Source organism: Marmota monax, unplaced genomic scaffold (assembly GCF_021218885.2).
Source record: "Marmota monax isolate L192 unplaced genomic scaffold, Marmota_monax_Labrador192_F-V1.1 WCK01_AAM20220418_F8-fsc00135, whole genome shotgun sequence".
NCBI lineage: Eukaryota > Metazoa > Chordata > Mammalia > Rodentia > Sciuridae > Marmota > Marmota monax.
The window spans coordinates 14,181-40,529 of NW_026694339.1; the positions used below are offsets into that span (position 1 = coordinate 14,181).

At 36.8% G+C, this 26,349-nt stretch overlaps 1 protein-coding gene across 1 annotated transcript; it reads right to left on the bottom strand.

Annotated features, from left to right (window-relative positions):
- Positions 1–34: 34 nt before the first annotated feature.
- Prrg4 (proline rich and Gla domain 4) lies at positions 35–25,985 on the bottom strand. The gene is made up of 6 exons (XM_046467545.2): positions 25,764–25,985; positions 25,278–25,402; positions 15,785–15,948; positions 13,737–13,785; positions 11,938–12,070; positions 35–5,322 (listed from the first exon to the last, which is right to left on the bottom strand). The coding sequence occupies exons 2-6, from the start codon at positions 25,378–25,380 to the stop codon at positions 5,088–5,090; spliced, it is 684 nt and encodes a 227-aa protein (XP_046323501.1). The 5' UTR covers positions 25,381–25,402; positions 25,764–25,985; the 3' UTR covers positions 35–5,087.
- Positions 25,986–26,349: the final 364 nt, after the last annotated feature.

The window sequence follows — 26,349 nt, forward strand, 5'->3', positions numbered from 1 at the left end:
AAGAAGAATATTTAAATGAAATAAGCAATAAATGTTTACTTAGAATAAAGTTTATTTACATATATAAAAAGTGTATTGAACAAGAAATTCATTAAAACAAAAACACAATTAGATTTTAGGAAAAAATGTGTTCAAAAGAAAGGATTGCTCTTTTAAGGTAATGAAAATACAGATATATTTGTACGGGATTACTTTAAACTGTTAAGCTGTTAGAAAACATTTTTAAACAAAAAATGTTGGAGGAGCCAGGCCCATACCTATAATACCAGCAACTTAGAAGGCTGATACAGCAGGATGTCAAGTTTAAGGCCAAATCTGGCAATTGAGCCAGACCCTGTCTCAAAATGAAAAATAAAAAGGGCTGAGATGTAGCTCAGTAGTAAAGTACCCATGGGTTCAATCCCCAGTGTACATTCCGAGAGAGAGAGAGAGAGAGAGAGAGAGAGAGAGAGAGAGAGAGAGAGAGATTGGTTGGAGGAAACGTAATTCAGAAGGTTGAAGGCATCAATATATGTCATACATGTTCCAAAGTGACCATATAGACAGGATATTAAATTTAAAAAATTATAGAAATGCTAGACATTCCTTTAATAGTATAAATGTCATATATATTTCAAATCAAATTAATAGCTAATAAAATTCAAATAAACAAATCAAACTAATAACAAATAAAATTCAAATAAAAGAAAAACAATATGAATAATATAGAGAGCTTTTGTTAAGCATTAACAAATCATTTAGCATTAAAAGTCTCTTCTAGCCGGGCGCAGTGGTGCATGTCTGTAATCCCAGTGGTTCAGGAGGCTGAGGCAGGAGAATCGTGAGTTCAAACCCAACCTCAGTAACAGCAAGGCACTAAGCAACTCAGTGAGACCCTGTCTCTAAATAAAATACAAAATAGAGCTGGGGAGGTGGCTTAGTGGGCGAATGCCCCTGAGTTCAACCCCCAGTACCCAAAAAAGTCTATTCTACATATAAGAGTATGCATATATATAAATTTTCTGAGAAATAGAAAAAATTGTTTAGAATATTAAAGGGAAATGGGAAATCAAAGATACTGAGGACAATATCCCTCACTTCGTGTGTGTGTGTGTGTGTGTGTGTGTTACGAGTACTGAACCTAGGGGAGCTTTACCACTAAATTATGTCCCCAGTCCTTTTTATCTTTTAAGACAGAGTCTGACTAAATTGCTGAGGCTGTTCTTGAACTTGTGATCCACCTGCCTCAGCCTCCCCAGTTGCTGGGATTACTGTGCCCAGCTCTTTTGTTTTGTTTTTGTGTAGCTGGGGATCAAATTTAGGTTCTTGTATATGCTACACAAATGCTCTACCACTGTGCTATGCCCCCAACCCTACAGTTTTTAATTATTCTGAGAGTTCTCCACATTTGTCTGTATTCACTCAGAAGACATTAATAGATACAAAAGTTTTTCATAGAATTTGTCCTTTTTTTCATTTTCAAAAGAGAATATTCTATGTAGAATTATCTATCCTACTAAAGGTATAACCTTATAAATGTGTATTTGTCTTATTCAAGACAAATACACATTTATAAGGTTGTCTTATTCTTATTCCTTTTGTTTCCATATTCCATTCATTTTCTGATTGTGATAAAGTGAAAAACTTATCTAATTATATATAAAACCTCAAGTGAAAATAGATTTAATGGTTAGCACTAATCAATAACCTGGGGAAGCATAAACAAAACAGGTCAATTAAATCAAACAACAATTTTACCAGATATACAACAGACACAGAAAGAAGTGAATGAAATAGATATACATCAGGGGTTTTATGTTGAGATAGTTCCCTTTCCATCATTATAAGCATATGTCAACAATGGTTCTCTCACATTGTCCTTTTATATTTAAAGTATTATGATCTCAGTCTTGGAGGCTCTATAAATACCAGTGACTTCACAATCACAAGAATTAATTCTAGATTCACTCAAGTCAGAGCATCCCGTTTGCACTAAACGATGGCAGTTGATATCTCTAGGCTGCTGTTGGGACAGGGTGGGGTTGTCACAGACTGTGAAGCGAACTTTGCAGTTTTACTTTTGGGAGTCAGTATAAGTAAAGGAATTCATGGAACATTTCAAATTACGATTCAGTAAAAGATACACACATTTTTTATTTGTATTTAACCCAAATATTCCTCACATGTATGTAAAAACATTATACATACACATGTGATATGTGTACTTATGTACATGTATGTCTATGTGAGAAGTGCTTGTAAATTTTTCTCATGGATTTAGAATTAATTAACAAGATCCTTGGATTATAATTAGAAGCAGTGTAATTCTATAGGCATGAGTTGGGACCTGAAAAGTGTACGTACTCAATCTAAACCCACCTCTCACGAACTTGTTGGATTTTAGGCAAGTTATATCTTAGTCTGATACTTATTCTTTAAAAGGTTACTGGCAATCTTGACTTTGCTCACTTCGTAAAAAGGGGATTAAAGTAAGTGTAAAATGTATAGTAACAAGGGCCGGAGTTGTAGCTCAGTGGTAGAGCTCTTGCTTAGCATATGTGAGGCAACTGGGTTCAATCCTCAGCATCACATTAAAAAAATAAATAAATAAAATAAAGGTATTGTGTCCACTTACAACTAAAAAAAATGCATAGCAACAAGACAAAAAGTGCTTATGTAAAGTCAAGATATGACTAATAGAATTTTATAGATAATGTGGGTGGCTTAATGAAACATTTTCCTAATTAAATCTAAACGTTGCTAGATGATTTATTTGTAATAAGAAACTAAACAGACTCTGAGCCTCTACAAGGATAATTTAACAGTGCCTAATAATTAAGGTCTTACTTTTATTTGTCTTAATGAAGATCATGCTGTTATAAAAGAGAGACACACATATGAACTGTAATATGATACATATTTTCTAAACATTTAATTTGGAAGGAATTATCAAATGCACATGGGTTTGAAGTCCCGTCTCTGTAAAAATTATAAAATAAAGTAATATTTTATAAATGATTTTAAATAATAGGAAAATGCAATGCCTGCAAGAACATAAAGAACAGAATTTTCTATTTTATTTTTTAGGAGTATGTTATTTTTTTTCTTTCTTCCTTTTTTTTAAAATACTTTTTTTGGTTGTTATTGTAGATAAATGCAATTTATTTTATGTGGTGCTGAGGATTGAACCCAGCGCCTCATGCGTGAGAGGCAAGCGCTCCACCACTGCGCCACAACCCCAGCCCTCTTTCTTTCTTTTGTTTTGGGGGGGGGTACCAGGGACTAAATCCAGGGGTGCTTAGCCACTGAGCCACATCCCCAGCCCTTTTATTTTTTATTTTGGGACAGGGTCTCATTAAGTTGCATATAGCCTTGCTAAATTGCTGAGTCTGGCTTCAAACCTGTGATCCTCCTGCCTCAGCCTCCCTAGCTGCTGGGATTATAGGCATATACCACAACACTTGGCAGGAGTATATTTCTTGACCTCTTACAAAGAGGAAACAAATTCACTTATGCATATAAATTAGGACACATATATACCAGAGATTTATAACTTATACTAACTTATACTCAGCTAGATTTGTGTGTGTGTGTGTGTGTGTGTGTGTGTGTGTGTGCTGGGGATATAACTCAAGGTCTTTGGTAAATACTAAGCACAGATTCTATCATTGAACTATATCCCCTACCCACTATGCAACATTCTTAGGGAAAAACTGGCTATATACATAATTAAAATAGACATAAAGTACTGGTTAAAATTATTACATATGGCGTTTTTCTTTTGTGTTCAGACATATTAAAAGATGCAAGGGAAGAAGTGGTAGGTCCTGGGGAAATAGCTTAGTGGTAGAGCCTGTGCTTAGCAGGCACAAGGCCTATCTTCAATATTCAGCACCAAAAAAAAAAAAAAAGACAAGATATAAGGGTTTTCTGGCAAATTTAATTATTATTATTTTAATAGTTAAATACTTTTACTAGATTCTCAAACTATTTATATTTTCCAGAGATTGAATGATGTAGATGTAGATTTTTTATTAATGCAGATGGAGTATCTCCTCATCAGAAATGAGGGCAATTTTATCAAGCTCTAGTCCTAAATTAGAGGATTATTTATTTGAAACCATAACAACTTTTATAAATCCTTGCCATTGCAACACTGTACCATACGAAGAACTAAATTGTATCAAACAGTATTTCTACTGACCCCACTCCTGATAATAAAACATGACTTATTATAAGCATTAAGAACTAATACCTGCATAATATGGTGAATAGTAGGCAATAATTTAAAATATAAAACCAGTGTTTATGTTAAGGTCACAAATTTATATTAAAATGTTGAATTCTGTGAAGTATTTCCACCTCCTCTCACAAAAAAATCCAAATAGTGGGTTCAATATCATGACTTGGGATAAGTAATGACTAGAAATTCTTACTTTTTAAAATATTCAACAGAAGAAATCTACAACTTTTATCTGGACAAAAGATACTAACAAAGGTGTTTTTTTGTTGTTGTTGTTGTTTTGTTTTTGTGGTGCTGGGGATTAAACCCAGGGCATTGTGCATTCAAGGCAAATAACTCTACGAACTGAGTTAAATCTCCAGCCATTAACAAAGATTTTTGAACCTTTAAAATATACATTATTTAAAAGTGCTTTCTTATTAACTGTGAGAATTATATAATCAAATTCTGTTTCTTTTTCTCTCTCCCTTTTTTGCATGGTGGGGAAATCTAACCCAGGGCTTCACATGTGCCAGGCAATTCTACCACTGAGTTACACACTCAGCCATTTTTTTAAATTTTGTTTTGAGATACCTCACTAACTTGCTCAGGCTGGTCTCGATCTTGTGATCCTCCTGCCTCCGCCTCCCCTGTAGCTGAGATTACACGTGTGTGTCACCATGTTGCTCTTGGCGCCAAATTCTCTTACCAAGCTGATGACAATCACTTTCGGGTCCAAGATGCAAATGGAACTGTGGTGTGGTTCATGGTGCTTACTCTTCCTTTATTCTATGCAGTTTGTCATAACGAGCTGAATCTTTTTTGGTTCAGGGAGAACAAACCATTCAAATAGCATGGATTTCTTATGCCGAAGTACAGGGTGTTCTTAGTGAGACGGGAGTGACATAGACTTTTTAAATACCCTAAATCCTCTTGCTGGCCCAGGATATGGTGGTGGTGGTGAAACACTGTGTTTTCTGGTCAGTGCCATTGCCTGTTCATAAGAAGGCAGTCCTGTGTCCTCCAAAGAAGTTGGTGACGGTGATAAGACAGCTTCCTCGGGTCCTCTGAAAATGATGGAGGGAGTGTGTCTGCCCCTTCTGGCATAGATGGCTGGAGAACTAAACAGAGAGATCGTGTTTAGGTCTAGGAAAGGCAGCATTTTTGGATTAATATGATTAATATTAAAAATTAAATATTTTCTGGGCTGGGGATATGGCTCAAGTAGTAGCATGCTCGCCTGGCATGCTTGAGGCACTGGGTTCGATACTCAACACCACATAAAAATAAAATAAAGATATTGTGTCTACTTAAAGCTAAAAAAAATATTAAAAAATTAAATATTTTGATAAATGTTGAACTCAATTTATTAATATAACAACTGTTTTATAGTTTACCCACAACTCTGAAAGAGTCTTGGTATAGGGAAAGACCAAGTCAGACATGGTTTGAAACTTGACAGTCATTTCATAGATATATGAATGAACTCAAACTACCTGTTTCCTCCTCTCTAACATGGGGATAGTAAAAGCTACAGCAGAATTGTTTTGTGAAAACCCAGGAGGATGTTGTATATATAGCTTCTAGCAGTGTCTGGCACACTTAGTAAGAATCCAAAATGTGTGAATTTTCTTTCACTCCCTCTTCACTGAAAATTTTCTCAAAAGTATGATGTGATGCCAAATCGAGGCTTTGTTGAGGGGGACAACTTCAAGCCAAGGAAATAAATGCCACAGAGATAATCACAATGGCTGGTATCCTCCTTTGTCTTCTGTTCCCTCCTACCTCTAACTCCATACCTCTAAGACAGCAAACAGTACTTCCTTCATGTTGCTCTCCTCCTTAAAAGTCTAACTGCAGCCTACTTGCCACCGAATCAGGTTGACTCCTGAGCCTCCTCTTGAAAGCCTCCCTTATTCTGGTCTTGCCTTAGTTTTTACAGTTCTCTGCTCTTGCTGAGTAATTTCTTGATACTACCCTGTGTTTGCAGCAAATTCTTGGGCCCTTCTCTATGTTTTCACTGGTATTGATCCTTTTCTTAGAATTGTGTTTTCCCCTTCCACTAATCTAAGCCATATATATATATATATATATATATATATATATATATATATATATATATATATATTCCCCGCCCCCCCCACAGGAAAATAAATACATAAATGGCTTGGTTCAGTCGACCATTTTCACAAAACCTTGCCAGTCAATGGAAGTTGCAACATGGGTCTGGTGTTTTAAATCTACTGTTTTCTCTTCCCATTGTGAATTATGAAATGTAACTGAAGCATTAAGAAGTAAATCTGTTTAGATTATAAAGTTGGCTGTCTATAAAGTACCCTTACATAAGTTAACCTCCTATAGTTACGGCTAATGAGATAATTAAAACTTACAGTCAATATTGACCTCTAGTCAATGTTTACAGTATACTTCCCATTAAGACACAGACAATTTACAGAGAACTTTCCCAAGCTAAGTCAGCCAACTGGTTCTTTAAGACACCTTTTCCTTTTGAAGGTAATAATGAGATTTGAAATTGGAGGGAAAGAGAAAAATTGCAGAAAGAAGAAAAGCAAAAGTCTGTGTAAATCTAGGAGCTGGATAATCAGCCCTTCAATAGTTGAGAGGCAACTGAGAGGATCACAAGTTTACTTAGAGGGCTCAACACAATTCCTCCTCTGTCAGAAGTCTGGAATGCACTCATGAGAGGTCAGTCACTTGCCACATTCATCAGCTTACGATGAAAAAGTTCTGTGTGTTTGCTTACAGGGGATGGGGTAGACAGATATTTTATTCTAACAAAAATTTTCCATGTTGACTTTCAAAATTTAATACATAGAAGCAGTGCACAGTGGCTCACATCGGTAATCCTAGTTACTTAGGAGGCTGAGACAGGAGGATCAAGTTCAAGGCCATTTGGACAACTTAGGAAGACCCTGTCTCAAAATAAAAATTAAAAAGTTCTTGGGATGAAGCTCAATAGTAAAATACTCTTGGGTTCAATCTCTAGAACCAAAAAAATAAAAATAACAAACAAACAAAAAACTATAGAAACTATGTAATGATTACATCAGTCATTAAATACTACCTAGTGTTTTCTTATACCTCATATATCTTATGTGATTAAAATCAGAAAGTATGCACTAATAATATCTTAAAACTGGATATCATATTATGCCTCTTTTCTTCCACAAAATACAGGAACCAAGAATGGAAAAGATTTTAGAATTTTCCATTTTTTGGTATGTTTTACACAGAGGCAAATTTTTCTGACCATGATCTTTTTTTAAAAATTGTTTTTCTTTCTCAAGTATTCTCTTCCCCTCTCACTACTTTCAGCCTTGTGAAATACAGAAAGTGAACAAATGACTCTGCTAGAAGAATTTCCTGGGACAATAAATAAAGCACTTTAGTATTTCAAAGTTAGTATTTAAAAGAGCTCTTTAGTATTTAAAAGAGCATGTCTAGTAAACCTAGCTTGAAATGTCCTCTAGAACTCAACAGTTCAGAGGATCAGACACAATGGATGAAAAATTATTTGTATACTACACTGGTATTACACTACACTAACGTTAAGTTTAACTAACCTTACTTTTAAAAGGAGATATCCAGGGTTTTATATTTCACAATGACATATACAGAAGACATGCCATAATCATGTTACCACTTAACCCCCCATGTGGTGCTTATTTATTTATTTATTTTAAATGAGGGTCTCACTATGTTCCCTAGGCTGGCCTTGAACCTGTGGGCTCAAGTGATCCTTCTGCCCCAATCTCCCATGTAGCTAGGACTACTAGAGCAGCACCTTGCCTAACCTCCCCATGAATTTGAATTCTTTTTCTATCCTCATGCAGGGAAAAAATTATGAATATGATATTTCTGGGGGTTAAAAAAAAGGAACAAAATAAGGAAGACAGAGTGGTGTAGAAAAGTAGAAAAATAAAGCAGAGAGAAGAAATCATCAAGCACGAAGACACTAATTAATGCATGTGCTATCATAGATACCACAGACCTTGAGTGATTTTTTTTTTTTTTCAGTGTTGGAGATGGAACCCAGGCCTGGCACCTGCTAGGCAAGTGCTCTACCACAGAGCCACACCCCTAGCCTGAATGCAGTTATTAAACATGAGGACATACAAGAGATTTCATTTAAAATTTTTTTTTAATTGTAGATGGACACAATACTTTTGTTTTATTTTATGTGGTGCTGAGGATCAAATCCAGTGCTTCACACGTTAGGCAAGCACTCTACCATGGAGCTACAACTGTAGCCCCAAGAGGTTTTTTTTTCCCCGAAAAACATTATGAATGGGGTAGGAGAAAAGGAAAGCTAGACATCAAGAAGAATCTCCAAAGACAAATTCTGCCTATGTTTTAATTAACCTGTGGATTCCTCTAGCTGGTGAAAAACCCACAGTAAATAAAATCTTGGTCAAAAGTCCTAGAAAATGACTTATATACTAGAAAAGTCCTATATACTGAATGAGGAAAATTAACATAGGTCTTCAGCTTAAAGATAGTGGCTTAAGAAAAATTAAACAAATTCTTCCTTACTTTCTCTCACTTCTGAAATTTCTACAGAATTTATAGACACAGACTTCTTAGTCCATGCCCATAGGTCACATAATGCCTCAGGGAGTTTTCCAAGAATTTCAGCATGAGGTAGAATTACAATTTATGTTCCTTCTTTTTCTCCCCTCCTTGCTGGCTCCTCCTCTTTTTTCTGCATACTTAGTGGGGGGCATCCTGTAAGACTCTGTCTCTTCCCTTCTGTCCTTTAATTACATTCAGAGAACTTGCCTACTCTCACAACTTCAACTCTTCTCCTCTAATACATGAATCTTAATTCCACTTCTGTTGCGTTAAGCTCTTACTCTTTTTTCCAGTTTAAAAAAAATGTGACAATACCTATTTATCATAAAATTGCCATTTTAACATTAATTTTTTTTGTTTGTGTGTGTGATACTGGGAATTGAATTTAGGAGATCACAGAGATTGAACTCAGAGAACCACAGAGCTATATCCCTAGCCATTTTTATTTTATTTTGAGACAGAGTCTTGCTAAATTGCTGAGGCTGGCCTTGAATTTGGAATCCTGCCTCAGCCTAAGTAGCTGGGATTACAGAGGTCACCATCACACATGACATGTTAAACTTTTTTTTCTTCTTCTTATTTTTTGTAGTACTGGGATTGACCTCAGGGGCACCCTACCACTGAGCTACATCCCCAGACAAGGTCTCCTGAAATTGCCAACATTGGCTTCAAACTCGTGATTCTCCAGCCTCAGCTGGTAGAGTGCCCTGAGTTTGAGCCCCAGTGCCACAAAAAAAAAAAAAAAAAAATTAAATTTAGGGAGAAATGTATCTTTTATATTTACTAATTTCATTTAGTTCTACAATGTAAAAAGTTCTGAGCTATATCCTCAACCCCTTTTTATTTTTTTGTTTTGAGACAGGGTTTCACTAAAGTGCCTACGCTGGTTTTGAACTTGTGATCCTCCCACCTCCACGTCTGAGTTGCTGGAGTTACACACTGTGCCACTGTGTCCAGCTTCTCTAAAAATTAATAAAAGTAATATCTGTTGAAGAAATTTTAAAGTAGTTTTTTTTGGTCTCATCTGTGTGAATCACTTTAAAAATTATTTCCATTGCTATGATAGCATCTAAAAACATATTAATAGTGGAGATTAGGGTCTTCAAGAAAATTTTTAATCCTACTTTGTGCCAAGAAAAGCACAAATTAATTGCATTATGCAATTTAATTTTTTTTTCCTGTTCTGGATATCAAACATGGAACCTTGTGAAAGCTAGGTAAGTACTCTAACACTGAGCTAAACCCCCAGACCTAAAAAAGAAAACTTAAGCAGTTAAACATTTTTGCTGTTTGCTTTAATTAGCTGCTTTTTTTTTTTTTTTTTGGTACCAGGGATTGAACTCAGGGTTACTCAACCACTGAGCCACATCCCCAGCCCTATGTATTATATTTTATTTAGATATAGGGTTGCACTGAGTTGCTTAGGGCCTTGCCATTGCTGAGGCTAGCTTTGAACTCACGATTCTCCTGTCTCACCGCCAACCCACCCCCCACCCCCCCAAGCCTCTGGGACTACAGGCATGCACCACAGCACCTGGCCTGCTTTTTTTTTTTTAACAGTAATTGCCAATAAAATTTTAGAACCATTATATAATTACATGTTTTTAAAAAGATCTTCACCTATTTTCCAAATCCAAGAAATTTAACACTGATACCAATTTATTTTTCTGGTCCAGGATCACACATTGCATTAATCATCATATCATCTACTCCAATTTGGAACAGTTATTTTCTCAGTTTTTCTTTGTTTTTCACTACATCAACAGTGGTATTTTTGAAGATTCAGGTAAGGGGTTTGTAGAATTTAAATTTGATTTGACAGGGGTTGAAACTTAGCCTTAAATTAGAAGATGAAGAATCTTGCAAAAAAAAAAAAAAAAAAAAAAAAAAAAAACAAACAAACAACCAACTCTGGGGCTGGGGTTGTGGCTTAGTGGTAGAGTGCTCACCTAACATGTGTGAGGCCCTGGGTTCAATCCTCAGCACCACATAAAGATAAATAAATAAAGGTATTGTGTCCATCTACAACTAAAAAAAATTTTTTTAAACTGTATATTTTTTCTTTTGAAATATATATGTAATATATTGAAAAAAATATATATATATACACACACAACTCTATTAGAAGAATACAGAAACAATGCTTATTTTCTAAAAAGATAAATCAAATGACTAAGTTACCATAAAAAAGCACACTTGGTCACGATCATGAGCTTATTCACAAAATTTCTGATTGTGACTATGCATATGTAAGCATCAATCTATAATAGCCTGCTTCTTCTGAATAATGTTGTCTCTACCTACTCATGCATACTTACTGGAAAGATAATCAGTGCCTCTTAGTTCAATAACAATAATGAGGTTCTATTGTACAAATAATTATGGCTTTTATGAATATTTATCAAACTTTATTAATGTGCTATTATCTTTAATTGGTAAAAATTTTGTTTTATTAATCTATACTTAATTCAAAGAATCAATAAAAAGAGTTGTAAAAAGCCAGTTATTCTGTCTCTTTGTGGGAAGCCACACATAGGTCTATTAAGTCTGACTCAGAATAAACTACAGAATTTTTTGCTTTAGGAAATAATGGTGGGGGGGCACAGGTGTCTGCCTCTGGCTTCAAAGGAATTACTGAAAAATCAAGGTAACACATACGACATTTCTTATATTCTTTTGAAGCATGTTAGAAATAGCATCGTTAAATTGTACTGTGTTGCTAAATTAAGCCACCAAACAACTGTGAGACTAGAGGAGCCTGGGACATGACAATTAAATGTATTACCATGACTGGATCCAAGAGCATATTTCCAAATAGCTAGAAGAGAGGATTTGGAGCAGAAAGAGGACTCTAACGGAAAAACTAGTAAAATCTAAATAAAGTCTGCAGTTTACTTAGTAATAATACACAAATGTTGTTTTATAGTTTTGACAAACCTACTATGGTAACATGATATGGTAACAATGAGGGAAACTGGCTAAAGGATATATGGGAACTCTACTATTTTTGTAACCTTCCTGTGTATTTGAAATTATTCCAGAATATAAAGTTTATGTAACAAAATAGGCAGCTCTTTGAGTCATTTTAAAATAGCAATATAGAATGTGCAAAAATGAATCAAGTATTTTTATTTGGTACTTACCCTGGATATGGTTGCCTGTTACACTTAGTAATACAAAGATAGTAACCAAGTAATCCAAAAATAACCAAAAATACTCCAGCAGCAATTAATCCAGTCAGAAGGCCCATAACATCAATTTTCTCTCTGTTACCATCTTAAAAGAAATCATAAAAATAATATAAATACAATAACTGAAATGCATTATCTATGATTTCAACAACTTTAACACATTATTAAGCATCTAATCATTGATACTGATTTCTTTAAAAAAAAATTTTGTGCTAGAGAACCTACCTGAAAAAAAATTTAAATGATCTTTCATTTCTCTTTCTCTCTCAGTCTCTGTTTTTTCTTTTTCTTTTTTTAATGGAGAGTGAACCCAGGGGTGCTTTACCAGTGAGCTACAGCCTTTTTTAAAAAAAATTCTATTTATTTATTTATGGTACTGGGATTGAACCCAGGGGTGCTTGACCACTGAGCCATACATCAGCCCATTTTAAAAATATTTTATTTAGAGAAAGAGTCTCACTAAGTTGTTGCTTAGGGCCTAAGATGCTGAAGCTGGTTTTGAACTTGCAATCCTCCTACCTTAGCCTTTGAGCCATTGGGATTGCAGGCATGTGCCACTGTGCCTGGCTTTTGTTTATTTTGTTTTTTTGGCAGTGCTGGGATAGTATCCAGGGCCTTGTACATGCTTTGTAAACATTCTACCATTGAGCTACATCTCTAGTGCCTGTTTATTTTAAATAGGTCACATTAAAACGATAACATCCAATATTAAGTGGGATAAACATTCCTTGTGCAATTACACATTTTGGTATTAACTACTAAGATACATTCATTAAGCAACTTGGTGTAGCTATACAATATAGTATTCTATAGGGTGATGTTACCTGTAGAAAGGATGATATCTATCTGAAAAAATGGCAAAATATGTGTTTGGGTATATAAAAAACAGTCAAAAATGGCTTGAAGAATAAAGGGGAGGGAAGAATAGGAAATCTTGGTACAAAATTATAGCAAGGAGGAATAGGGAATAAATTCTAATGTTCTGTATGGCACAGCAAGGTGACTATAGTTAATAATTAATCATATATTTTAAAATAGTTAGAAAAGAGGATTTTGAGTATTATTAATAAGAAATGACAAATGTTTGGAGTGATAGATATGCTTAATATCTTGATTTGATCATAACACATTGTAGACATGTATGAAGATATCACAGTGTATCCCAGAAATAGGTACAATTATTATGCATCAATTAAAACAATTTTAGAAGACAGTTAAGAAAGATAAGAAAAAGCATTTCCTCTTTCTAAAAGGTACTTAGTTCTACTTAGCAATCTTTTTTTTTGTCCTGGACCTGGGGATTGAATATAGCCTTTCACAAGCTAAGCAGGTGCTCTACCATTGAACTAAACCCCAGCCCTATCCAGCAATCTTAATTTTCTTAATGTTAGTATTCCATCTACTTGTAATGGTTAAAAAAAAAAGGAACAAAACTTTAAAATAGTTTACTACTTGAAACCAAAAAAGTATTCTGAGCAAGTCTTGACTTAGCTGAGCTGTTTTGAACAGCTTTAAGCCCATTATCTCATTTCCCTAATATCTCACCAAACTTGATTTTCAATGTGTAAGTAGATGAATGATGAATGTAGCCTTCTCTGTCTCAGATAACCCAACATATAATTGAGAAATCTTTCTTGGATTTACAAGGTATGTATGTTGAAAAACAGCCAAACTCAAACAATGAAAACTAAAGTATATTATAATAGAGAGAGGGCAAGGAAAACATTAAATTTTATCAATTCTTGCCTTACCTGATTTTGTGGCTGGTCCTTTAATTGAATATTCCTGCCAAAATGTCATCTAAGAAAAAGATAAAATTTCCAAATTTATGTAATTTATTATCATTTCATTTGCTCCCAATGACCCAAACTAGGGGTGGTAAACACTTGGCATGTGCCACAGGTAAGACACCAGCACATTCAAGCCAGAAGGTGTGACTCACTCAAATTAAAACACTATTCTCCAGGACGGTCACTGTGTCTGCTTAATTGGTTAAAGAACCAGGTCCACTCTCCACCCTCTAAACCATGCCTTGCTTTTCTCCCTTACTTGCTTGGGGCCCTCACTAAGGCCTTGGGAAATAATCATATTTGAGTAAAGGCACCAAGGGTGGAGATTAAGGCAGTGAACTCATTATGGTGTTTGGAAAGGGCCTGAATTCTTCTATTGTAGGGGGCCCACGGTTTGCTAGGAGATTTTATTGAGAGGTATTTATTGACTTGGAAAGACACCCCTGAGACAGTTTAAGTTCCATGGTACTTGAAAGAATAGAAGTAAATTTTAAGGAACCAGGGGTTGGGGGTTGTGGCTCAGTGGTAGAGCGCTCGCCTAGCAGTGAGGCCCTGGGTTAGATCCTCAGCACCACATAAAAATAAATAAAGTAAAGGTATTGTGCATAACTAAAAAATAAACATTTAATAAATAAATAAATACATTTTTAAGGAACCAGGATAAAATTAGAAAATGGGTTTAAAATCCCAACAGGCACAACTGTAAAGCATATTCTTTGTTTTCCCACTTTAACAGATGTGGTAAATACTTACAGGAAATGGGAGGCTGGGCACAATTATAGAAGAATAAAGAACAAGGTTTTATTGCTACCTGTCTTTGAAGGATACCTTGGGAGGTTCTTATTGAGTAAAAAAATAACATAAATGCTTCAGGAAGAGGAAAAAGAGCTGGAGTTATTTAATCTACAAAAGTAAAGAATTAACATTCCTTAAGATAACAGGCACAGTATTATCTATGTTATCAAGATTAACAGAGAAGATTATTTTTTGTACCATAGATTGAATTCCAGGGTGCTCTACCACTGGACTATACCCTCAGCCCTTTTTGTTATTTATTTATTAAACTCTTTTGGTACTAGATTGAACTCAGGGACCCTTTACCACTGAGCTATGACCCTATCCCTATTTTGAGAGGGGGTGTTACTAAATTGCTGAAGGTCTCTCTAGATTGCTGAGGATGGCCTCAAATTTGCAATACTCCTGCCTCAGCCTCCCAAGTGGCTGGAATTACAGGCTCAGGCCATCCTGCCCAGCTTGTTTTTATTTTCACTCATGGTCTTGCTAAATTGCCAAGACTGGCTTTCAACTTGGAATCTCTTGCCTCAGTTTCCAAAGTTGCTGAAATTATAGGTGAGTGCCATTATGCCCACATTACAGATAGGATTTAATTATATTTTAAGGTGGAATTTCTAAAAAAGATTTCCTTTAAATTACACAGATAAACCAAAAATAAACTCCTGAATGCAGGGGCTACATATTATGTATCCTCAGTGCTAATGAAGCATCTGGTATGTAGTAGAATGTTAATAAATAGTAATCAAAAAAGAGTAAGATATCTAGGGAAAAGTTCTGAGTTTTAAATAACTGAAGTTTAGGTCAGAGCACTAACTCAAGTAATATCTTTTTTTGTTTGTTTTCGGGTGCTAGGATTGAATTCAGAGCCTTGTGGTTGCTAGGCAAGTACTCAGCACTGAGATATCATTCCCAGCCCTCAAATAATATCTTGAAGTTTAATTCACTCCACTCTGAGATTGTTATTGAGTATAATAGACATTAAACACACAAAAATCACAGCATAGCCCATAACCTGCTAATTACTATAAACCCAGGTAATTAAGTATAGAGTCAAGTCTCAATAGGGTAATTAGCATTTTAAGGAAATAGAAAGAGATAACAGGTATACAACCTTGATTTTGTTTAAAGCATAAAATCTATAATGACTGAAAGTGCTACTTTCATAAGTACAGTTTAATAACTTTCCAGCTAATTAACATCATCAACCAAATTACCGTTTTATCGTCATCCACGAAAATTTCTCTGGCTTCTTCATAATTACAAAGTTCTTCAATGCATTCTCTTTCTAGGTCACCAGGAGTGAAAAGCTCCAAATCAAATCTGTTATATAGGAGGCGGCGATGTATGAAAAAGTTTGCTTCTTCTTTTGATGTAAAAACTAATGAAGGAACAAAAAAAGATTTCAGACATTGATAAGCATAAGGCAGAAAATTTCTGTTTCAGTTGTAGAAAAGTAAATAGATCTCTTCTGTGTTTAAATTATACCAAATTTCTTGTATGGCTTTAAAAATCTGACTTTAAAAAAACAGCACCAGTAAGAATGATTTCTGATAAATATGAAATATGAAAACTAACATGATTCCAGAAAATACTTGGCTTAGTAATATCCAAAATTATTAGTATAAATGAAAATTATTCAAATATCACTTTTCCCTTCACACAATTACTTTCCAATAATTGACAGATCACACTATTCTATTTCCAAAGGCTGGTTCCCCTATTATCTTGATTAAGAAAAATTAGTGGGGTAGAATAGACAAAAGTAATGGACTGAGAGTGGGAAGACAGATTCTTGGTTTTGATTGGTTTGAGCTTTCGGCTTTGTATACTGGGATTAGGCATTTGTATCTCTGGGCTGGCATTTCCTCATTTGCAAAATTGGGAATTGAATTAAATAATCATGATACCTTTTAAGTTCTAAAATTATAAATTAATACTTTTATCTTAAATACTTCTTATTCAAGCTTATATTAAATCTTATAAAATTATGGACTTCCAAGTTATTAAAATAAGTTAATTATATGATTAATTAAAAGACATTCAGCTTCTGCCAAAGGAGTGACTCCTTTTACCCCACCCCAAAATATGTCTGCAGTGCCTTTGGGACACCATCTATATTTGCAGGGAAGGTCAATAGTAAACATAAAGGTCAAAGCACAGATTGACACAAAACCAGAACATTCCATCATGGTAGCATTTTCAAAACTCACAAACTTTAAACTCATTCTGGAGTCAACCAAACAAGGTTCAAGTGATTTTTGCTCCAGATCATATTACCTAGACTGGAATCCAGAAATTTCTAACAACTACATCAAAATGATTAAAAGAACTTAAAAGTGATGACATTTCTCAATGCTAACCATTACCACAGGAAGAATATATTAAAGTGGGCAGTCAGAAGATAGTTCCTGAGAAAGCATGGTCTGGAAAACCAATATTAATTTGTGAGTGACCTCAGGTAGACCATTGATTCTTATCCTTTTGAGAATGGCCATATCTTGCCCTTATTATTTTTCTACAAATTAATTTTCTATCCAAACAGGTCTGAATCTTCTGGAGCTGTTTTGTTCAATACAGTAGACACTGGCCATTTATGGCTACTGAGTACTTCAAAAGTGGCTAGTCCTGCTGGATGTGCATGCCTATAAATTCCAGCTACTCAGGAGGCTGAGGCAGGTAGATCACAAGTTTGAGGACAGTCTCAGCAAATTATGAGACCCCGTCTCAAAATAAAAAATAAAAAGGACTGAGGATGTAGCATAGTGGTAGAGTACTCCTGGGTTCAATTCCTAATACCAGAGGGGACAAAAAAGACAGTCTGAATTGACATGTGATTTAAGTATAAATACAAAGAGGATTTCAAAGATTTACTGGGGTAAAAAAAAAAAAAGGAATGAAATATCTCAATATTGCTTACACTTTGAAATAACATTTTAGATATTGGGTTAAATTAAATACATTATTAGATTTATGTCATCTATTTCTTTTACTTTTAAAAAGGTGTCTATTAGAAATTTTAAAATTATTTATGTGGTTCACATTGTATTTATTTTGGCCAAGCACTATTCTGGTGTGTCAATTTCTATGTTATAAGTAACATATGGCTATTGGAACTAAGGGGGAAGCTAGGCTTGAATAATGGGTTTTATTCTAAATAATGGGTTTTATTCTAAAAGTGAAACAGACTCCCACTGAAAATAAGGGCAACTTCCTCATACTGAGAATTAAAAATTCCAAATTATTTTAACTTCTAAACTTCTTCATACTAAAATAAACGCTGAAGAGTTGCCATTACCTCCAGACACCAAGGAAGCCAAGACTGATGAGTTCTCCTTTAACTTAAATCTATATGTTTATTTCCTGCCCTATGTCCCACTTTACCTCCTCTTCTTTTATTTTTTTAATTATTATTATTTTTAGTTGTAGATGGACACAATACCTTTATTTTATTTATTTTAAAATTTTTTGTGTGGTACCAGGGATCAAACCCAGCGCCTCATGCATGCTAGGCAAGCGCTCTACCACTGAGCCATAACCCTGGCCCACCTCTTCTTTTATAAAAGCTTTCCTTGCCCTTGAGTTCTCTGAAGATGGTGATTTGAGAGTAAATCCCCTCTATTTTCCTTCAAAGCTGGCTTAGAATAAACCTATTTTTCCTGTCAGTTTGATTCCCAGGTGTTTGTGGAGCATGAGTGGTAAATAGTAGCTTCTTGCCCCAGAATGGTAATGGAAGGGGGATGGAGGGATTAGTGTGATTAAATAATTCCGTTCTTTCTTCTTTGTCTTCTTGTAGATTTTATGTGTTCAGCAATGAAAGCACAGAATGAAAAAATTTCCAATCCTCTCAACCCTCATTGGAACTCCTACAATGGAATTCTCGTGGTCTCCTTGTTCCTCTATATGCAGTTGTTAAAACAATAGCCAGAGACATCTATCAATCTAGGTTGATGGGTCAATCAATCTATTGATCCCAGTGCCTCTCTAACCACTGAATTACATGTCCACCTCACCTCTTTTTATTTTTTATTTTGAGACAGGGTCTTGCTAAATTGCCCATGCTGGCCCGAAACTTGTGATCTTCCTGCCTCAGCCTCCTAAGTAGCTGAGATTATAGGTGTGGACCACTGCACCTGGCTAGAGACATTCTTTTAAGAGACATAGTTTGACTTTTTTTTTTGTCTTTTTTTTTCTATCTTTTGAATGTTTTTTATTAGAGCATTATAATGACACATAGTATTTGTGTTCATCCTAACAAATCGTACATACATGGAATTTGCTTACAGTTCATGTTTTTCCCCCTTTTATCCCCTTCTCCCTTGCTCTATTTTCCTTCTTGCACTCTTTTGGTCTTTCATTGATTGATTGATTGATTGATTGGCTGATTTTGGGGGCACTGGGAATTGAACCCAAGAATTCTTAACCACTGAGCCACATCCCTAGCCCTTTTTATTATTTATTTATTTTTAAATTGGCAATTTAATTAAAACTTTTCAAAGTCACAAAATAGTAAAAGGAAAGATCAAAAGAAGACAGCTATAAACATATTACAGAGTACCTCTCAGAACCTGGCTGAGCCAAGTGCTCTGGCATATGAGTGTCACTTTTCTCACCCCCAGGCCGCTCCCAGGGTTCCTCTAGTGCTGGCCCTAATGGAAGGCTCTGCTGCCCTAAGAGAGCGTTCTGCTGGCCTGCAGAAACTTCTGGGAGCAGTGGGCATTTTCACTATGGTTCCATGGGTGTACACATTTGTCAAAACCAACCTACATGCTTAAATTTAATGTTCATTTTCTTTTCTTTTTTTTAAATTTTATTTATTTATTTATTTTTTAAAGAGATAGTGGGGGGGGAGAGAGAGAGAGAGAGAGAGAGAGAGAGAGAGAGAGAGAGAGAGAGAATTTTTTAATATTTATTTTTTTTTAGTTCTCGGCAGACACAACATCTTTGTTTGTATGTGGTGCTGAGGATCGAACCCGGGCAGCACGCATGCCAGGCGAGCGCGCTACCGCTTGAGCCACATCTCCAGCCCCTTCTTTTTTTTTTTTATTAGCTACACATGACATTACAATGATCTTGGCAATTCATACATTTGAATCATTGGGGTATAATTTCTCATTTTTCTGATTGTACAGATTGCAGAATCACACTGGTCATAGAGTCACCTATATACATACAGCAATCATAATGTCTATTTTATTCTGCTGCCCTTCCTATCCTCCCTACTCCTCCCCTCCCCTCCCCTCCCATCATTTCTCTCTATCCAATCTAATGTGACACACTTTTTTTTCTTTTTCTCATCACAACATCATACATGTATTCTGTATAATGATGAGGGTCTCCTTCCATCTTCCGTGCAACTCCCCTTCTCCCTCTTTTTCCCTCCCACCTCTCTTCCCTATTTAGTGGTAGTCTTCTTCTCATGCTCTTCCTCCCTATCCCATTTTTAGTCACCCCCCTTATATCAGAGAAGACATTTGGCATTTGTTTTTTAGGGATTGGCTAACTTCACTTAGCATAATCTGCTCTAATGCCATCCATTTGCCTGCAAATGCCATGATCTTGTTATTTTTTAGTGCTGAGTAATATTCCATTGTGTATAAATGCCACATTTTTTAAATCCATTCATCTATTGAAGGGCATCTAAGTTGGTTCCACTAATGTTCATTTTCTTTAAAAAGAATTTTTTTAAATTGTAGATAGACACAATATCTCTATTTTATTTATTTACTGTTTATTTATTTAAAAACTCATTAAGTGATATAATTTTTGTGAATTTTTGTATCTCTGTTTCATATTACAATAACATTTAAAAGATTGCAAATACTTATGTGTATACCTTAACTCTCTTTAATGTCTATATGTGCCTGGTTAACATTTTATGATGAAGAGAATCCATTACATAACATTAATAATACTAATAATCACTGCCATCTGTAATTATTCTATGTGCCTGATGCTGTATGCCAAAGCTTGAGGTATTCCTTCAGGCAAAAAGCTTATAACCATAAATCCTATTTATCCAGTTATTTTCCAGCCAGCCAAGAACCCCATACTTTATTCTGTGTCTATTTTGTTTATTTTATTTTTATGTGATGCTGAGGACGGAACTCAGTGCCTTACATTTGCAAGGCAAGTGCTCTACCACTGAGCTAAAACCCAGCCCCTAATTTTGTCTTTTAATAAATCTGTTAAAAAAATATTATGGTGTATAAAAAGCCCAACCCTTTGGGGTTGGAGTAGTGGCTCAGTGGTAGAACACTTGCCTGGCATGTGTGAGGCCCTGGGTTTGAATCTCAGCACCACATATTTAAAAAAAAAAATCCATTGACAACTAAAAAAAAAAAAGGCCCATTCCTTTTTAAATTTTCTATTTTGAGACAAGGTCTTGTTAAATTGCTAAGGCTGGCTTTGAACTTATGATCTTCCTGCCTTAGCCTCCCCAGCTGGTGGGATTACAGTCATATGCCACAGCACTTGGCTCTTCTATTTATTTTTGATTGGCTCTTTCTACTTATATGTAAAGGTGACATTCCCTGGGGTATATTAATATATGCACACAGCATGATTTTTTTTTGTGTGTGTGTGCTGGGAATCAAACCCAGAGCCTTGTGCATACAAGGTAAGCATTCTTCCAACTGAGCTATATCCCCAGCCCCACATAGCATGATTTAAAATTTTTAAAAAATATTTATTTTTCAGTTGTAGTTGAACACAATACTTATTTTTAATGTGGTGCTGAGGATCTAACCCGGGACCTCGCATGGGCTAGGCAAGCTTTCTATCGCTGAGCCACGACCCCAACCCTGATTTTTAAAAATTTATTCCACATCTCCTGTCCCTCCTCTCTCCCTTGCAATTTCCTACTCTACTGGTTCCTAGAGCTTTATGATATCTGATCCTCCTTGCTTTGTTTCCTTTATTTTGCTCCTTCTTCCATATACAAACACTCAACCCCCTACTTTGCTTTTAAAAAACCTAATGACAATCTTGCCTCCCACAGAATAAAAGCCAAAGCCCTTACTACGGCCTAAGGCCCTATGCAATCAGAGCCTCAAGCTGTTTCCCCTCTGACCTTATCTTCTACCACTTTCCCTCAAGTATTCTGTGCTGATCACTCCATGCTGGCTTCCAGCACACCTGGTTCTCTCCTGCCTCTGTTCTTGCTCTTTTCTTTGAATAGAACTTTTTTTTTTTCCTTTCAGTTTGCCCTCACACCTCAGGATTTTGTTCACTGTTACCTTGAATCCCCATCCCTATCCACCTACCTTGGACACTCCCTGTCCATATTCTGCTTTTCTCCATAGTATTAGCACCATCTGGTGTTCTATGTGCTTCACTTACTCTGTTAGCACTCTGTTCTCCCCAGAGATGTAGGTGCCTGGTACATAGAAGGTATCCCCCAAAATAGGATCAACAAACTCAGACTCAGATTTCCTATTGTGGGGAGAAACTCTTGGACCTAAACTCAACTAATGGAAACAATTCATAGATATAATCTGGTATTACTCAACTTGGATAGGTTTAAAGTATTAGATAAGTGAAGAAGCAACTCATAGCTTGCTCAATTTGGCTATATTTACTGCATAGAATCTAATTTCAGAAAGGAGAATAAGAAATCTACTACTATATTGCTCCTTTTCAGGTATGTACTGATCTTTGCCTTTTTTTTTTTCCTCCCCCAGTACAGGGTATTGAACCCAGGGTCTCATATATGCTAGGCAAGTGTTCTACCACTGAGCTACATCCACAGCCCTTTTTTATTTTGAGGAAGGGTCTCAATAAATTAACCAGGCTGGCCCTGAATTTGTAATCCTCCTTTCTCAGCCTTAAGTAGCTGGGATTACAGGTGTGTGACCCTTGCCCAGCTAGAGCTATTTTTAAACTTGAAAATAAAACAAAAATGAGAGTGCCATAGACATTTTAATTTCTCTTTAAATTATATTTATACCAATGTGATGAATGTATTTATGATTAATCAAAATATTATTGTTAATACTGTATTAACTGTGTCTTCTGGGGGGCTGATATTTGCCACTTCCTTGTGTGAAAGTACTGTTTCTGTCAGTGGCTAAACTTAGAGTTCACTTTCAGTATCAGGTCAAATTTTTTCCTACATCAGGAAAAATAATGTCCTTTGTCATTTGGAGTCTAAATAACCCTTGAATTTGTTTCTAATTGGAAAGAAGCAAACTTCCCTACCCCTGGAGTGCCCTTGGCTCCAAGTGAGAACCCCTATTCTCCCCTTGACTGCAGCTGAATGAAGTACTGGTCTTTTGCATCTGCTTTCTTAGGATTCTCTTCCCTTCTCTGTTTCTCATATATTAGACTCTCCTAAGAGACTGTCTAAGCATTTCACTGTTATAAATCCCTCCACCCAAATATTCCACTTCTCTTCATTTCTTCTATCACCCCATGTTTTCTTTTTTTTTATATATTTTTTTAGTTGTAGATGGACACAATATCTTTATTTATTTTTATGTGGTGCTGAGGATCAAACCCAGTGCCTCACACGTGCAAAGCAAGCGGTCTACCACTGAGCTACAGCCCCAGCCCCACCCCATGTTTTCTAAATAAGTTCCTTTTAAGTGATTTCATCTCCATTCTAAGAATTTATTAGAATTTAGCTGGAGGAACCTGTCCCCTGCTTTTCAGTTGTAGTAGTACTCCTATTGACAAATTTACTTTTTATAGTTTCAGTTTACTAGGATCAACCATGGCCTGAAAATATTAGATGGATAATTCCAGAAATAGACAATTTCTAAGTTATCTGTCACTGTGGGTTCAATGATGAAATCTCCCCCTCTTGCTCAGTCTTGCCCAGAATTTGAATCATCCTTTGTTTAGAGTGTCTACACTGTATACATTACCTGCCCATTAGTAACTTAGTAGCCATCTTGGTTTTCAGATCAACTCTTGTGGTATGCAGTGCTCACATACAGGGTTCAGTACTGAGATTTCTACTGGAAGTTTTGGAATGTATCCAGGGCAGAGAAAGGGAGACTCCTCTAGTCTTCACACCTCCATTTATTATGTCCTGTTTTAGATGGAAAGCACTCTCTGTGTATCATACAACTCTTTCCTAGAGCAAGGTTACTGCTTTTCACTCCCAGGGTTCTCTGTTTCTACTTCTGTTACAAAGCTTTTGGAGATTATCTGTTTATAACCTGCCTCCCCCACCAGACGAAGAAGGTATCCATGGCAGGGATTACAGTACTTCATTTCTATATCTCCAGCACCTAGCATAGGGCCTGGTGTACTATGTATTCATAATGTAGTTGTCTTTTCAAATATTTAGGATCCCTCATTTTCATTTCCCATAGACATCTCTAGTTCTCCACACTCAAATATGATTTCTAAATTACTTCCATAATTTTGATGGCCTTCAAAGTGACTTTTATGCATAGTCATGTGAATGAATGGATACACTCATAATTATTCTGTGGTGTATCATCTGGTCCTACTGAGTATAGGCCATCAACTTTATATATAGATGGTCTTACATATGGTGTGACTTAGAGAGTACCAAGGAGGATCTCTTTCCTTCCAAAATCTTTCCCTATCCCACCAGCTAGCCTATTCAAGTGCCTAGAATTTTGTCATTAAAATGTTATTCCTTTAGGTTAAAGGATTGCCCTATCTTAACACACACACACACACACAACTGTATTATTAATAAGACAGGAACAGATCGTTCTCAAATGAAAATAAGTTGCGAGTAGGACCTGATGAGATGTGATAAGGGACAAGAACATGTGGAATAGTACATAGTGCTGGCACTGGGTGGGGAAGCACAATGACTATACAAGGAGAAGGATGCTGACACCCAGAGGAATTTTTTTTTTTTTCCTTTTCTGGTTTTGCTAGGTTAGGCTTTTAACCTGGCAAGAACTAATCTGATTATGGCGAAGGTAAAATGCAGACTTCTAGGTTAGGGAGCACCAAATCTAATCTCTCAACCATCTGCCTTTATCTAGACAATTAGACGTTTGAAAGAAGGAAAGGACTTGGGATATCATTCTGTCCCATCATTTTACAGAGGAAGATATTCAAGTCCAAAGGGATTAAGTGCTTTTCTCAGGATCTCATAACAAGTCCAGACAAGGTGACTGAGGGAGAGTGGCATAGTGGTAGAGTGCTTGCCTACCCTGCATGAGGACCTGCATTCTATCCCCAGAGTGCAAAAACAAGTCCCGACTAAAGCCTGGACTCCCTGTCCACCTTTCCTAGAAGAACAAATAATTGTGCTTTTTATAATTGCCATATAGCTTGGGGCTGGGGTTGTGGCTCAATGGTAGAGCGCTCGCCTAGCATGCATGAGGCACTGGGTTTGATCCTTAGCCCCACATAAATATAAAATAAAGATATTGTGTCAACCTAAAACTAAAATAAATAAATAAATAAATATTAAAAAAAATTTGACAGGTAGGTTCATCTAGGAAAAGGAGAGTTAAAATAGGCTTTCCATTCAGTTAACCGCAAACCACGACTTAAAACATATATTTATCAAAGGAAATATACATTTGTATACACTTTAAAGAACATGAAAACCCACATTACCAAATAAGCCACAGATTAAACTAAAGGATAGTTTAATACTTCCAAGGTTCGAGGGGCCATGTAATTTCAAGCACCACACTTTCTCGTTAGAGATCTGTAATATGCAGCTCCAGTTTCCAGGAGGGTTTTCTCGGAAATTGCGGTCATTCTTACCTTCTTCTCCGGCATGCTTCGTATCCTTTAGACTTCTTGTGCAATGAGGAAATGCGAAGATAACTACGGGCAGTTGGCTGAGTAGAATCAGAAGTGTAAACATAGTCTGGCAACTGTCAAACAAGCTAAACAAACAAACAAAAAAAAAAAAAAAAAAAAAAAAACACATCAAAAAAGCCCCAAGCTCAGCACTTCAAGTTTCAGTGGTAACTGAGTCACCGACCTGTTGTACTCAAAGCCACCGCGCGACTGCGCCCCACGCGCAGTTTCGGTCGTCCGGACCCTCCGCCCTCCGGGAAAGTGCCCCTGCTGGGAGTGCCTGGAGATAAATGCTGCGCCCTATAATTCTCCGAGGGCAAAGAGGACCCTTGCCGGGACAACCCTCCGCTTTGCATTGGAATCCGCCCGGTGGGTTCAGCCCCGGCACCTGTATCTCCCCGGGTAACCTCTCCCCCGCTCCCCAACCCCCGTCTCCGGGCCCCGCACCTGTATTCCCCGGCACATGTTCCAACAGTCTCGGGGCCAGAGCCCTGTTGCTTGGTGGTCCCTGAGATCTCTGGACCCTCTGTCTTAAATCTCGGCGACACTCCGACTCTCGCTCTCCACGGTGCCCGGATGGCCCCAGCGAGTACACAGAGGAGGCGCCCAGGGTGCGCGGAGGAGCGTTGTGGGTGGGGAAATTTGCGCGCCGCGAGTTCTTGCGTAGGCCCTGGGAGGCCGCCGACCGAGCAGAGGGAAAGCGAAGACGCGTCTACCTGGGGAGCACCTGGCTGCGCCCCGCCTCCCGGGGCTGGCTTACATGCGGAGGGCGGGTCTCCGGTTGGCGTCTCCAAGGACTCGACGCTGCGCTCTCAGCAGCTGCAGCTTCTGTTCCGAGCCCTGGGCTAGCCGGGTCTCTGCTGCCAGCTGTGGCCCCGCCTTGGCGGCGCGGGTGGCAACTTTGGGACTTGTTTCTAGACTCTGTCTTGTGTGGAAATGCAGGAGAGCATTTTTGTTCCCAGCGCTAAACAGAAACGGCCTCAGGGCGTCAGGAGGCTTATCACTTTGGGTTGCATTAAGCTAGAGTTCGTGG

What these genes read in the sequence shown, in the direction of transcription:
- Prrg4 (XM_046467545.2), bottom strand. Translation starts at nt 25,380, where the DNA reads ATGTTTACACTTCTGATTCTACTCAGCCAACTGCCCGTAGTTATCTTC. An exon ending in TCGTGGATGACGATAAAACG is followed by an intron (nt 13,786 to 15,784) that starts GTAATTTGGTTG and finishes TCTTTTTCTTAG; the next exon opens with ATGACATTTTGGCAGGAATA. An exon ending in AGGACCAGCCACAAAATCAG is followed by an intron (nt 12,071 to 13,736) that starts GTAAGGCAAGAA and finishes ATTTCTTTTAAG; the next exon opens with ATGGTAACAGAGAGAAAATT.